This window comes from Oryctolagus cuniculus, chromosome 7 (genome assembly GCF_051225735.1).
Source record: "Oryctolagus cuniculus isolate XC-2025 breed Fujian yellow rabbit chromosome 7, ASM5122573v1, whole genome shotgun sequence".
NCBI classification, from domain to species: Eukaryota; Metazoa; Chordata; class Mammalia; order Lagomorpha; family Leporidae; genus Oryctolagus; species Oryctolagus cuniculus.
The window spans coordinates 84,646,741-84,659,696 of NC_142873.1; the positions used below are offsets into that span (position 1 = coordinate 84,646,741).

General features: G+C 40.1%; 1 protein-coding gene across 4 annotated transcripts in view; it reads right to left on the reverse strand.

The window, feature by feature from the left end:
- Nucleotides 1–2,124: 2,124 nt before the first annotated feature.
- The window catches only part of HS2ST1 (heparan sulfate 2-O-sulfotransferase 1), a 206,127-nt gene continuing 195,295 nt past the window's right edge, over nucleotides 2,125–12,956 (reverse strand). Inside the window, exons 5-7 of one of the 4 annotated variants that reach the window (XM_002715521.6) lie at nucleotides 8,670–8,767; nucleotides 6,783–6,940; nucleotides 2,125–6,235 (exon numbers count right to left, since the gene is read on the reverse strand). In XM_002715521.6, the coding sequence (XP_002715567.2) occupies nucleotides 6,009–6,235; nucleotides 6,783–6,940; nucleotides 8,670–8,767 (483 nt within the window). In that variant the 3' untranslated portion in view covers nucleotides 2,125–6,008. Of the gene's footprint in view, nucleotides 6,239–6,782; nucleotides 6,941–8,665; nucleotides 8,768–12,956 lie in introns of those variants that run through there. The other 3 variants (XM_008264941.5, XM_089337102.1, XM_089337103.1) reach the window with 3 other exon arrangements.

Consider the following 12,956-nt stretch of genomic DNA (forward strand, 5'->3'; position numbering starts at 1 on the left):
AATCTGAAAAGAGTCAAGCACGCATTGCTCAGAACAATGAGCCAGGGTCTGAGAATTGAGATTCTTCTCCTCTAAGGGCAAAATAACCCAATCATTAGAAATGTGTTTACTTGAAGAAACATTATAGACACGTCCCAGCCGCAATGTTGCTAAGATTAATTTTTTCCAAGTTCTCTTTTATTCTAATAGCTCTTTCCGTATTTTACTTCCAATTAAGCATATACCCTAAGTATACCTTGTTAATTTTCTAGTGGAAATTTCAACATCAGTGGTGAAGTCCAAAGCAAAAGCAGCAAAGGCACGTTAGTTTGGGGAGAGCATTGTCACAAATAAGTATACAATTCTCACAAAGCAATGATGACATACACCTTGCTGGTGGCAACAGTATCTGAGAGTTAAATTAATGTCCCTGAACACCCACTCTGGAAAATGTCAGTGTCAAGGCTACAGAAGAAAATATTAAAACAGGACAGCAAACCATCTTCCCCCTTCCCACTGAGTGTTTACCCCTTCCCACTGAGTGTTTATTTTACAGCTTTCCCATCAGGTAGTCAACTGAAACACTTCAACATCAGAAAGCTGGCAGAACGTTAAGGACAAGGAGTGATTATCTCGCCAGCAATGTGACAAAATGGTTTCGACTTGGAAACAGCACTGCATAAATGAATCAAGTTGGAGGGGTGGGGGAGACAGAAAGAGAGAGGAAGTAGGGTCTTCCCATGGGATTATGGGGGTATTGTTCAGCTATGTTTATACAACATAAAAGTCAACATCCACAGCCCATGTTTCCCCAAATTCCATTCAACACTCTTTAGAGATGCTCACACATCTGATTCTCGATAGAAAGCTACAAAGCAGTCTAAAAACCACACAGCCCTCAGCAGTGTCTCCTTCACAAGCTTACCAGTAAGTGGTTCATCATCACCTGGGTCCATTTACTGCAAGGGTCACAAAGCTGCATGAACTTAAACTATAGGCTTAATCTGACTACACAATCACTTCTTTTTTTTTTTTTTTTTTTTTTTTTTTTTTTTTTTTTTGACAGGCAGATTGGACAGTGAGAGAGAGAGAGAGAGAAAGGTCTTCCTTTTCCGTTGGTTCACCCCCCAGATGGCTGCTATGGCCGCCGTGCTGCACCAATCCGAAGTCAGGAGCCAGGTGCTTCTCCTGGTCTCCCATGGGGTGCAGGGCCCAAGCACTTGGGCCATCCTCCACTGCACTCCCGGGCCACAGCAGAGAGCTGGCCTGGAAGAGGGGCAACTGGGACAGAATCCGGCGCCCCGACCGGGACTAGAACCCGGTGTGCTGGCACCACAAGCGAAGGATTAGCCAAGTGAGCCGTGGCGCTGGCCATCAATCACTTATTTCAATCCCTAAAATTCCCCCTGCAGGAAATCAGAAAGTAAGCTCCACTCCAGAAGTGCAGAATTGGTGGGGCACATGACCTAGAGCTGCTTCTCCCCTTGGAAGACTCCCTGGACAGCAGCTTGGTGGGACTCAGGCAGCAACTCTGCATAGAGTAAACAGAAGCAGAAACCAAACAGCAACTGTCCTGCTTCCCTCTCAGTAATTAGTACTGCATTTTTAAAAAAGATTGATTTTATTTATTTCAAAGTCAGGAGGACAGAGGAGCAACAGAAAAAAAGAGGAGTCTTCTGTTTCTGGTTCATTCTCCAAAAGCCTGCAATGGCCTGGAGCCAGGAGCTTGGAGCTCCTTCCAGATCTTCCAATGTGGGTGGCAGGGGCCCAACTCCTGGGCCATCTTTGCTGCTTTCCCAGGCACATTAGCAGGAAGCTGGACCAGAGGCAGAGCAGCTGGGACTCCAACCAATGCTCTGATACAGCATGCCTGTGTCATGTAGTGCTGCTGCATCACAACGCCAGCTCCAAGTAGTACTAACTGAAGAGGCAAACTGTCAAGTCATAAGGAGAAGCACCTGGGCCTCTTAAAGACAAACTTCTTAAAAGGTGGCAGTACCACATACTTTTCATAATAAAGGATCCTAGGTGTGTTTAAGAATGACCAATGGGGAAATCCTCCTAGATGATTTACACATATGGTCTCTATGTAGAACTGGAATATAAATTAAAATATCAGCTATGCATTTGGGAACCAGCCTTTAGTTCAATTCTCTAGCGCTTTCAAAATTTTTATTTAATTTTATTAAAAAAGTGAGAATAATTGTCAACAAACTATTTTCTTTCTACCTATGCAAATACAATGAGAAAATTGTCTGTGATATCAAAATACTGTTTGTAAATCACGGATGGCACTAACAATTTTAGGAACTTCCAATAGGACATATATTAAGAAAGAGCAACAGATTTCAAATTAGGCATCAACTTAATTGTAAGAACAGAAAATTAAATTCAAAATGTAAAAGTCAGTATAAGTCATCTGAGTTTCCATAGTTTAAATCCAATCATCAGGAATTCAGAAACACCTGATATGTTCAAAGTTGCATCAATGCATATGGATGACAGAAAAGTAATTCCCATGCAATATTTAAGTGTTACTATCAGATATATTTAAGTGATACTTTACAGATTAAAGCTGGGTAAAAATCAAAATATATCCTCCCCATTACATTTTAAAACAGTCACAATAATTTATCAACAGTTGCCATTTCACAGCAATTAGAAAACAGGTGTTGATACAAGTTGAACAAAAAGGTACTTTTTCCTCTTTTAGGAAATAAACATAGATATCGATATAGATATATACACATACACACGTAACATTACTTTGAAATTCAGAGTGGTTAATTTACTTTTGTATTATAAAAAAAATATCTCCCTATGATCAAAATACTGAAAAAGCGCAAAGGCCGAAACAAAGAAAACCACATTTGCCACTTTAAAAAAATACATTACTGCCTTTGTGGCTCCACACATGTGACCGATTACAAAGGTAGGCATCATAAGGACTCACTGGATGGAATTAAATCCGCCCTTTTCTCAGTCTCCAGAAAGGACACTCCTACCCTAAAAGATGACCAAATAAATGCACCTATTCTGAACTGTTAAACTAGGAAGCAAGAGAAGTCCTAAAAGTTTGTGACTCTGTGGGAGAGAATGTGTGAATCAGAGTGCTATTCTTTGGATATGTCAGGAGCTTTTGGAGCATATAAACTCTTTTAGGTCACTTGAATATGGATGAAAATATGACTTCTCCATAAATCCTGATTTCTCTAGTGCAGGAGCTGGTAGCCCGCGGTTCCTGTCTAGTATGTCATCTGTTTTTACAGGTAAAGTTTCACTGGAACATGACCATGCTCATTTGTTTAGATGATGTCAATGGCTGCTTTTGTGCAACAATGGCAGTTGAACTGTGTGAACTGTGACAGAGACCATATAGCCTGCAAAGCCAAAAATTTACTCTCTGGCTCTTTACAGAAAGTTTACTGAGCCTGCTCCAGTGCACTACTAAGTGCAACTCTAGGTCTCTAAAACAGTTAATGCACCTCAGGATGATCTTAGCATGTACTCTGAGAATAACTTGTGGTGTGTTCCATTAGCAGGTGCTTTACTTTTGGGTGAAGAAATAATTTGTATGTTTTCAGCAAATACCTGTAGAGGTTAATTTAAAACAAAATAAAGGGAAAATAAAATCCAGAAAAGTACATATGTCTAGCTATGTTCCCTCTCTTAAAAAAAACACATTGAAAGGCAGAGAGGCAGAGAGGGGGGTGGATATTTCCATCTGCTGGTTCACTCTCCTAACGCCCATAATGACCAGGGGGCTGGACAGGGCTGGGTCAAAGCCAGGAGCCAGGAAGTTGATCTAGGACTCCCATGTGGGAGGTGCTTCAGCTATTAGCACTGCCTTGTAGGGTTGGCTTTAGCAGGAAGCAGCAGACAGAGCTGGAGCCAGGGAACAGCACCAGGAATGCCCCATGTGGGATGCAGATGTCTTTTATGGCACCTTAACCACTAGGCTTCACTCCTCCCTCTGGCTATGTTCTCTTAATATTTTCATATTACTGGGGGACAAGGGTGCTAAAATGATTCTGTCATTCCTTTGATTGGGTTACACATATTTTCTGGAAGTAGTGCTCCCTCCCTCTCTCCCACACAATTAATAACCTTTAACGTAATCTGCCTAAAATGCTTGCAGTTTGGTGAAGCCTTAAGAAATATTTACTTAAGTGAAACATATCAAAGATTATTCTTTTTAGAAAAGGGTTCTTAAAATTCTTTATCTTTGTTACTTCAAGAAGGGGAAGAATGAACAAGAAAATCAAACCCTGTAAAATATACCTTAAAAAGCAGAGGTATAAAATAGCTACCATTTCTGAATGGCAATATAAAATAAAAAAGAGAAAAAAAGAAATCTGTCGACTTTGCAGAGTAAGGCTTCCGGGCCCCTGGTCAGCTAATGAAGTCCACTTCCCACAGAGAACCCCTGGCACTCGGGCAGCTGCTCAGGAATCGTTAAGAGTTCACAGGGGTTTCACAGCTCAATAGTTGTTGAAACATGGAAGATAAAACACTGAGAAGATATTTATCAAACACGACTTTACATCAAGATTAACTTTTTCCCAACCCCAAATGGACTTTTCTCTGTTAGGAAAAAAAAAAAAAAAGAATGGTCTGAAACCACATGTTAAAGATGTTTCTACAGTTAATACCTTACGCTTTTCACTGCTTTGCAGCTCCAAAGTGCTTCACGTGCCCTCTCATCTCAGCCTCACAACAGCCCTGTGAGGTAGGTACAGCAGGTCTTATCAGCCTCATTTCAAGACAAGGAAGTCGAGGCAACGAGAGGTTAAGTCACAACAGCTGGTAAGTGGCAGAGCCAACACCAGAAATCAGGTTTTATGACTCCACGTCCAGTACTCTTTCCATCGCAACTACCACCTCCAGATATGAATAATGCATTGTGTATCAAAATTGAAGGGTCATTGAAATTCATGTCAGTGATGTCTTAACAGTACAGTTAAATGAGAAATACAAGAACAGTAGGTCTGATGGTTTTACTTGACATAATAAAACTGGTGCAAAACCACTTTTGTCTAGTTTCTTATAACTTTTTGGTCCAAATACATAAAATATGCACTATGTACAGCATTTTCCTTTTTTTTTTCTTTTGTAAATGCAATGCTTTAAAACACATTATAAAGCACCTTAGTAAAAATAGTCTACAGGTAAAAGTACAGAAGTAAGAAAACCCGACCCACACCACAGCTCACCACTGGAGTCTTAATAGTTGCCGATAGCTCAGTTTACATCTTGACAAACAACCCCTGGAGGAACAAATACTAAACTTACTTTTTTATATTAATGCACCTAAGTCTTAGCTAAAACTTCTGACATTGCCAACCTTCTTTGAAGTGTATTCCCAATAATAAATATTGGGGAGACAGGAATGAGCAATACTGCCTTGATTCTTCATCTTCTTATAGCATTATTCATGGTTTAAACTGGTATTTAACACTAATGATTATTGAAAAAATTTAAAACCACCTACATAAAAATGGGTAACTCCAACTATAGCAGTCACATTTCTTAGCAAATACAAACAGCTGGATAAGTTTCATGAGATGTGATTCACAGAAACAAAGCACACGCTGCCCAAGTTACCACCGCTATTTCTAACCTAAACCCCTGGGGAAGGTGGAAGTGGCAAATGGATTCATCTTCATTCATGGTTAGTCGAAAAAATGCTTTATCAAAAACTAGACTATCAGACCCTTTTCTGAATTGCATTTAGCTTTTTGATTAGACCTGCCATGTGTTTATTTTAGGTGATGTAAGCTTGTTTTCCCTTAGGCAAGTGGGGATTATAATTCTCACCAAAATCTAACCTGAAAAAAGAAAAATGCTTGAAACTTAAACCCTTTACAACACAGAGCAGCCAGCATCTACTTCCTCGACATGACCGATTCTAACTCAGCTCGACACAAACCATCTTACACAAGATCAGCAATCCAGGTTGCAGAGCTGAGAATGAAGGTGACGTCAGCGTCAAAGTTTTTGTTCAGGAATCTAACAGTCACACCTCGGACTCAGTTCGACTTGGGGTAAATCTTTTCATAGAAAAAGTTTTGTGCGAGGATGTAGAGGTCTCCATCTTTTTCTCGAACAGCATGGGCTCTGATGAACTGGAACTGCTCCAGTGCAAACTCATAGAACTCATTCTCCATTTTCCAAATGTCAGACTGCTGTAGTTTTGCGATGGTTTGCTTAGTGGGAAGTTTCTTCTCTGTGGTTTTCCTAAGATGAGATTTCTTTCCTACTTACAAAGGATAAAAAGGAAAGGTAAATAATTCTTGGAGAACATACAGAATCAATGCCTCTCTATTTGAAAAGATGGTTTAAGTTCATATTGAAGGATGGGTAACATAATTAAATTAAAACAGTTCAGGCAAAAATGGAGCCCGTTTCGTACCAGAATTGTGATTTATTTCATTGGCATGCAAATCCTTAACCCGTTAGACTTAAATGAATGTCAAGTGGTAAAAGGCTGTCACCTCATATGCTCTACTGGCAAGCTCTTGGTGCTCTAAACTAGTTTTTTTCTAAAATATGACAAAATAGCTATTCTTGTTTCTAATTCTAATTTCTCAACATATCATGCAGACTGAGTGTTAGCACCTGAGCAAAAAGAAATGAAAGGAATGAAAAGGTGACTCTGGAGCAAAAATTTGAAGTCCATGTGTAGTTTTTTCATAGTACATATCTTCCATGAACTTTTTTAAGATGCCCTGTCTGTTGTTTAAGTTGTAAACAAAGAAAAGAGTTAAGGGACAACTTTAAAAAGAAACCCGTCATGTATATACCTGTACGGTAGAGTTCTGTAGCGCCCCTAAAAAACCGGGGTAAAGCAGCCTCCAGTAACATGATGAAATCTTCAAGCTCTTCAGTAACTCCCACCAGAAAGTATTCATTAACTAGGTTATACTTGGCTTGATCCATAGCCCACCTGCTTCCCACATTCCTGAAACCAAAGCAGAGGAATTAGAAACCGGGCTGTGAAATCTGCTAAGTATTTCTGATGCCTCTCAGGCTGTATATTATGGACAAAGTAGATAAACACATGTACATCCAAAGACTTAATGCCCTTTTATTAACATCTTTTGTGTAAGGACACCTGTTTTTAATTTCCTTTGCTTCCATCTCCAATTTCTGCTCAACTATGTGGTGCTAATTCAAACTTTACTAGACCTCTCTTAATAGGAACAAAGTTTAGTTTGAGGGCAGTTTTTAAAAATCTGTACGTAACATATATCCCTTCCATCTGAGGGAGTGTGAGAGCACTTAATTTCCTTTAACTTTGTTCATTTTAAGAGCTCTCTTGTAAGGTCTAAACAATTTATGCTTACTGCTTGTATTAATTTGTTTAGGATTTTTGTGAGCTTAGTGTTTTCCAAAATTTCTGAGGAACAGAAAACAGAGAAGAAACAGCTCTGCTAAGACTCTTTGATTTTTATTTTTGTTTACACTGTCAGCTAATGCTGTGAACAGAAACTGCGTCCTAAATAAACAACACTTCCGGGTTTGGCACCAACATCCTTCAATCCCAGCTCTAGCTCTGCCTTTCAGCAGCAGTGTGGTCTTCAGTGGGTGGGCTCTACCATTCTGTTTCCTCCACCATTAGCAGGCCCCTTCCAGCTTTCTGACTACGGAACACATTAGACAAGTTCAACTGAAACCTCAACAATGCCCAGTAGCACAATGTTCTATAGTTGTAGGCTAAGGGGCTGCAGAGCTTTTTCTACAAAGGTCCCGAGAGCAAATATTCTAGGCTTTGGGTCATAATCACTCATGTCTGGGGTTCCGGCGTGAAAACAACCATAGACAATAACTAAGCGAATGTACGTGGTTGTGTTTTGATAAAACTTTATTTATAAAAACAGGTGAGGGGACAAACCTGATCTGCAGGTTGTAGTTTGCCAATCTCTGTTCCAAGGAAATGGCTAACAACTGAGAACACATTCTTTCAATTTTTCTTGGGCTATTAGGATGCTTTGAAAGACTAGGACCTTAAACTTCACAGTAATTTAATAATATATCTCAAGTAATGAAGAAACTCCTTGCATTTCTCATGTTTTTAAGGAATACAGTAACATGGAACGTGCTGTTTTCCTCTACATTTCCTATTACAGTGATTGAATATGGCAAATAAGTATGCACAATTACTTTCAGAAACTGGAGACTCAGCACATTCTGAAAAAATAAATTCTTTATTAAAAATAACTTTTATCTTCCACCTCATTTTTATTAGCAGACTAAACCATAATCATAACCTTGACACCACTTAAAGTCAAAAATCACTTTAACAGTAAAATCAAGTGAATAATTTACCCACTAAGCCTTTTCTTGATTTATCACAAATGACTCAAACAGTAAGCTCAGGACAAAACACAATTTATAAAATGACCTTTGGTCTCTAATTCAGAGCTGTGTGGAATTCAGCAAATAAACAAACAAAGAAAGAAAAAAAAATCAAAACCAGAATCTGAAAAAATATTGTGAGGATATTATAAACGAGACTTTTTTTTTTTAATGCATTTCAAGGTTACCACAAAAGTAGGTATGTTATTTTTTGTCTGGTCCTTCACTGATCTCCCTGTACCTAGCCCTTGACTATCACATTCATTCTCTTGAAATACAATAAGGAAGATAAGAAGGAAAACAGCAAATTCAAGCTAAGGTTGTCTCCCTACCAGCATTCGGAGCTGTGGCCACAGAAGAATGGAATTTGAAGCCAGAGCTTCTCAGGAGCACAGTCGGAGCCGCCCTCGGCTACACATTCATCAAAGGTCTGGAGCGCAGACAAAGCAGCACACGTGAGACGTAATTCTGAGCCTGCTGTTTCAACATCTTAATGTGCTAAGTTATTAAATAAAAGGGCACGAGCAGGTGGGATGATGTCATAATGTGAAAGGAAAAGGTAGGTTATCGAGGAAAGGAAAACACGGATGCTTCTCACAACTTTGTTCTATGCCAATGTTTGTAAGAATTCTTTTACTGTGTGAATAGACACCCTCCCAAATCATATGTACTTGAATGTAAGTACTGGATTATGCTGGATTTGTGTACTTATATTTTCTCAGCAAAGCAAATTATCTATTTGAGATGAACATAGGGGACTTTACCAAGAGAAATGCAATAAGTCTGCTGAAGAGAGAACTTACTCTGATGTTTATTGCAGCACTACTCACAATAACCCATAATCAAGAAAGAGACAAAATACGGATAAAGAAAGTGAGATAGATATAAACAATGGAATACTACTCAGCCATAAAAAAGACAAAATCTCATTTGTAGCAGCATGGGTGGAAATGGAGGTGATAATGTCAGACATAATAAATTAAACACAGAAACACAAGCACCACCTGATGCTACTTGCGCACAGAATCTAAGAACATTGATCTCATAAAAGTTAAGAATATAATGCTGGGTACCAGAGGCTAGAAAGAGAAGGGGCTGGGAGGGATGGGGAAAAGTTATTTAACAGGTACTATGTTACAGTTAGAGAGAAGTTGGGAGTTCAGGCATTCTGGTGCTCAGTTGGGTAAATATAAGCAATGTTAATATACCACATATTTCTCAAAAAGTAAACATTTTTAAAAACAAGACAGGATGGCCAGCGCCGCGGCTCACTAGGCTAATCCTCCACCTAGCGGCGCCAGCACACCGGGTTCTAGTCCCGGTCAGGGCGCCGGATTCTGTCCCAGTTGCCCTTCTTCCAGGCCAGCTCTCTGCTATGGCCCAGGAGTGCAGTGGAGGATGGCCCAAGTGCTTGGGCCCTGCACCCCATGGGAGACCAGGAGAAGCACCTGGCTCCTGCCATCGGATCAGCACAGTGCGCCGGCCGCAGCGCACCAGCCGTGGCAGCCACTGGAGAATGAACCAACGGCAAAAGGAAGACCTTCCTCTCTGTCTCTCTCTCTCACTGTCCACTCTGCCTGTCAAACAAAACAAAACAAAACAAAACAAAACAAAAAAAAAACAAAAACAAAACACAAAACACAAACAAAAAAGACAGGATTTTGAATGTTTTCACCTAAAGAAGTGCTGTTTGAGGAGACAGATTAAGTTTAAGCTGATTAGATATTACACAACAGGTGTATTAAAATATCACATGGTAATCCATACATAAGTACAATTTTTATGTTAGTTAATATTTTTTAAAATTATATATATTAAAAAAAAACCCATAGGGGTGGGTGTTGTAGTACAGAGGGTTAAGCTGCTACACAGGCCGTCCACATCCTATACTGGAGCGCCTGGGATTGAATCCTGCCTCTGCAGCAGATCTAGCTTCCTGCTAGTGTGCCTGGGAAGCAGCAGATGATACAGCCCAAGAACTTGGGTTCCTGCTATCTACACGAGGGGCCTGGATGAGAGATCCAACTCCTGGCTTCAGCTTGGCCCAGGGCCTGCTATGCAGGCATTTGAAGAGTGAACCAGTGAATTGAAAATCTCTCTTCCTGTCCTCCCCTCTGCCTTTCAAATAAAGAAACAAACAAAAACATAAAAGTTTAAAAACAAAACAATCAGAGATACCACAGACAAAGCTGGGAAGCTTGGCTGCTGCAGTAAGATATCTACAAATACATATGCTATTTCCCCCAAGATGAAGTATGAAAGAGCACTTGCCTAGAGCCACAGTTTCTGAATTTCTAGAACTAGGCTTGACCCTATTTTAGGTAAGTCTTCAAGGCCTCCAGGCCTTACTTTTCAAATCTCTACAGTTAGACCATCTTAGAGGTCATTTTCAAACAAAAATCTACAACAAGGCCAAAGCATCCTTAAACCCAGTTGGGGTGTGGGTGGAGCCACAGAGGCATGATGCTCCTTATTTGGGCATCATTCAAAGAGACAAGAGCAAACTGCAGCCCACACTTTATTCACCCATTTCTTTTACAGATGACCTGCACCAAGATAGAGTACAAAGACTCATTGACTTGGGTTTGAATTCTGAGCCTGAAAAATTTAAGTGTTGTGTTAAGTCTCCTGAGTTGAAAAAATGAAGACATAATCTTACTTTGAGGAATAAATCTTCCACAACGAGTGGTTCATGGCAGGCAGGATATGTTTATGTTTGTGGCTCTCTTTCCTTACCTCGCTCTCCTAAGAGTCAAACACATGTTTTGTTGGTTCTTGTTTTCCTTGATCTTCATAGCACTTAGCTTACCCTCTTCTTTGTAACAAGTCTTTTGATCTCTCTGTCACTAATGCATTCTTTTCTGTTTTCTTGGAACACTCCCTGCTTTGGCTTGTTTCATGGGTTCTCTGTACCTTTTAAATTTACTATTGTAATCTTCTTTGAAGTCACATTTTGGTCCTTCTACTCCATATACAACTTGTGTCAGCTGTCTTCTCTTTTTCCCTACTTCCTTTCTTGGTCCACTTATTACACTTCCTTGGATTAATTTATAATTCCTAGTCAAAGGGACTTCCAAATCTGTACTCCTAGATCTATAATTTTTTATATCTTCTAATAACTATTATGTATTCTTATTTGAATTGCCAGTGTTACTTCACAGTCAATATTCTTGGCAATAGAATCATATTGCCCCTTGTAATCCACACTCAAGATTTCAGATCATTTCTTTTTTTTTTTTTTTTAAAGATTTATTTATTTAGTTGAAAGTCAGAGTTACACAGAGAGAGGAAAGGCAGTGAGAGAAACAGGTCTTCTACTTGCTGGTTTACTTCCTAGTTGGCCACAACGGCCGGAGCTGTGCCAATCTGAAGCCAGGAGCCTCTTCCAGTTCTCCCATAAGGGTACAGGGGCCCAGGGACTTGGGTCATCTTCTATTGCTTCCACAGGCCATAGCAGAGAGCTGGATTGGAAGTGGAGCAGTTGGGACTAGAACTGGTGCCCACATGGGATGTTGGCACTGTAAGCGGCAGCTCTACCCACTACACCACAGCATCGGGCCAGCAGATCATTTCTTAAACTTTCTTCTCCCTCACCTCACATCCTCGAGGTCATGTCTTTCCAATCCAGCTTTTCTTTTTCAATTTTCTCTTCCATCAGGACCTCACTGCATAAACTCTCGATTCTTACAACGGCTTCCTAATTAGGCTGCTTTCACAGCTTTCCTTCTATCTGAACAGTTTCTAGATTAGCCAAAGCAGTAACTTCTAACATTTTCTACTCAGAACTCTTCAATGGCTGCCAATATTTTAAAAGAAAAAACAAATCCAGGGGCCGGTGCTGTGGCATAGCTGGTAAAGCTGCTGCCTGCAGTGCAGGCGCCAGCCCCCATTCTCCTATCTCTGAGTAACATTTTCATCCACTTCTGAGATCCTCTGCCTCCAAATTTTCTCCATTTTTTTTTTGTGTGTGTATCATTCAACCTTTTGCTCTCTTCAAATATATGGATATGTCCAGTGTCTGTTATTTTAAAGAAACATTCCCTGATTTGCTGTTGTTCCTTTCAAAATCAAATTTCTCTCAAGAGTAGTCTTTCCTCTCAGTCTCAACGTCTCCATTTTCAGTCACTCCTAAACCCTTTGGATGCCACATAACCCACTGACAAACCCAAGGGACAGTTTTTCAGTTCTCGTTTCACTTACCTGATGAGACGGAAACTGTTTTCCTGCCCATTTAGATTCCACATTGCAACTGCCTTTAAGAAACTATCCCAGTCAAGTTTTAGTATAGTATGAAAGAAGACCAGCCACAATTTTCTGAAAAGACTATTAAAATTCCACCTTATCCAATTACATATCTGTTAAGGTGGATTTTCTTTATTTAACTCAACCAAATGAACATACTGGACACACTGAATGCAGTAACAGATAAGAAAAATCAGACCATCTATATTAAGCTAGATACTAAAAAGATTACCAGCGGCCAGCCCTGTGGTGCAGTGTAAAGTTTTCCCTGGCCTGCAGTGGGCACTTGTTCAAGTCCCAGCTCCTTGCTAATGCACCTGGGAAAGCAGCAGAGGGTGGCTCAAGTCCTTGGGCCCCTGCACCCACATGGGAGACCT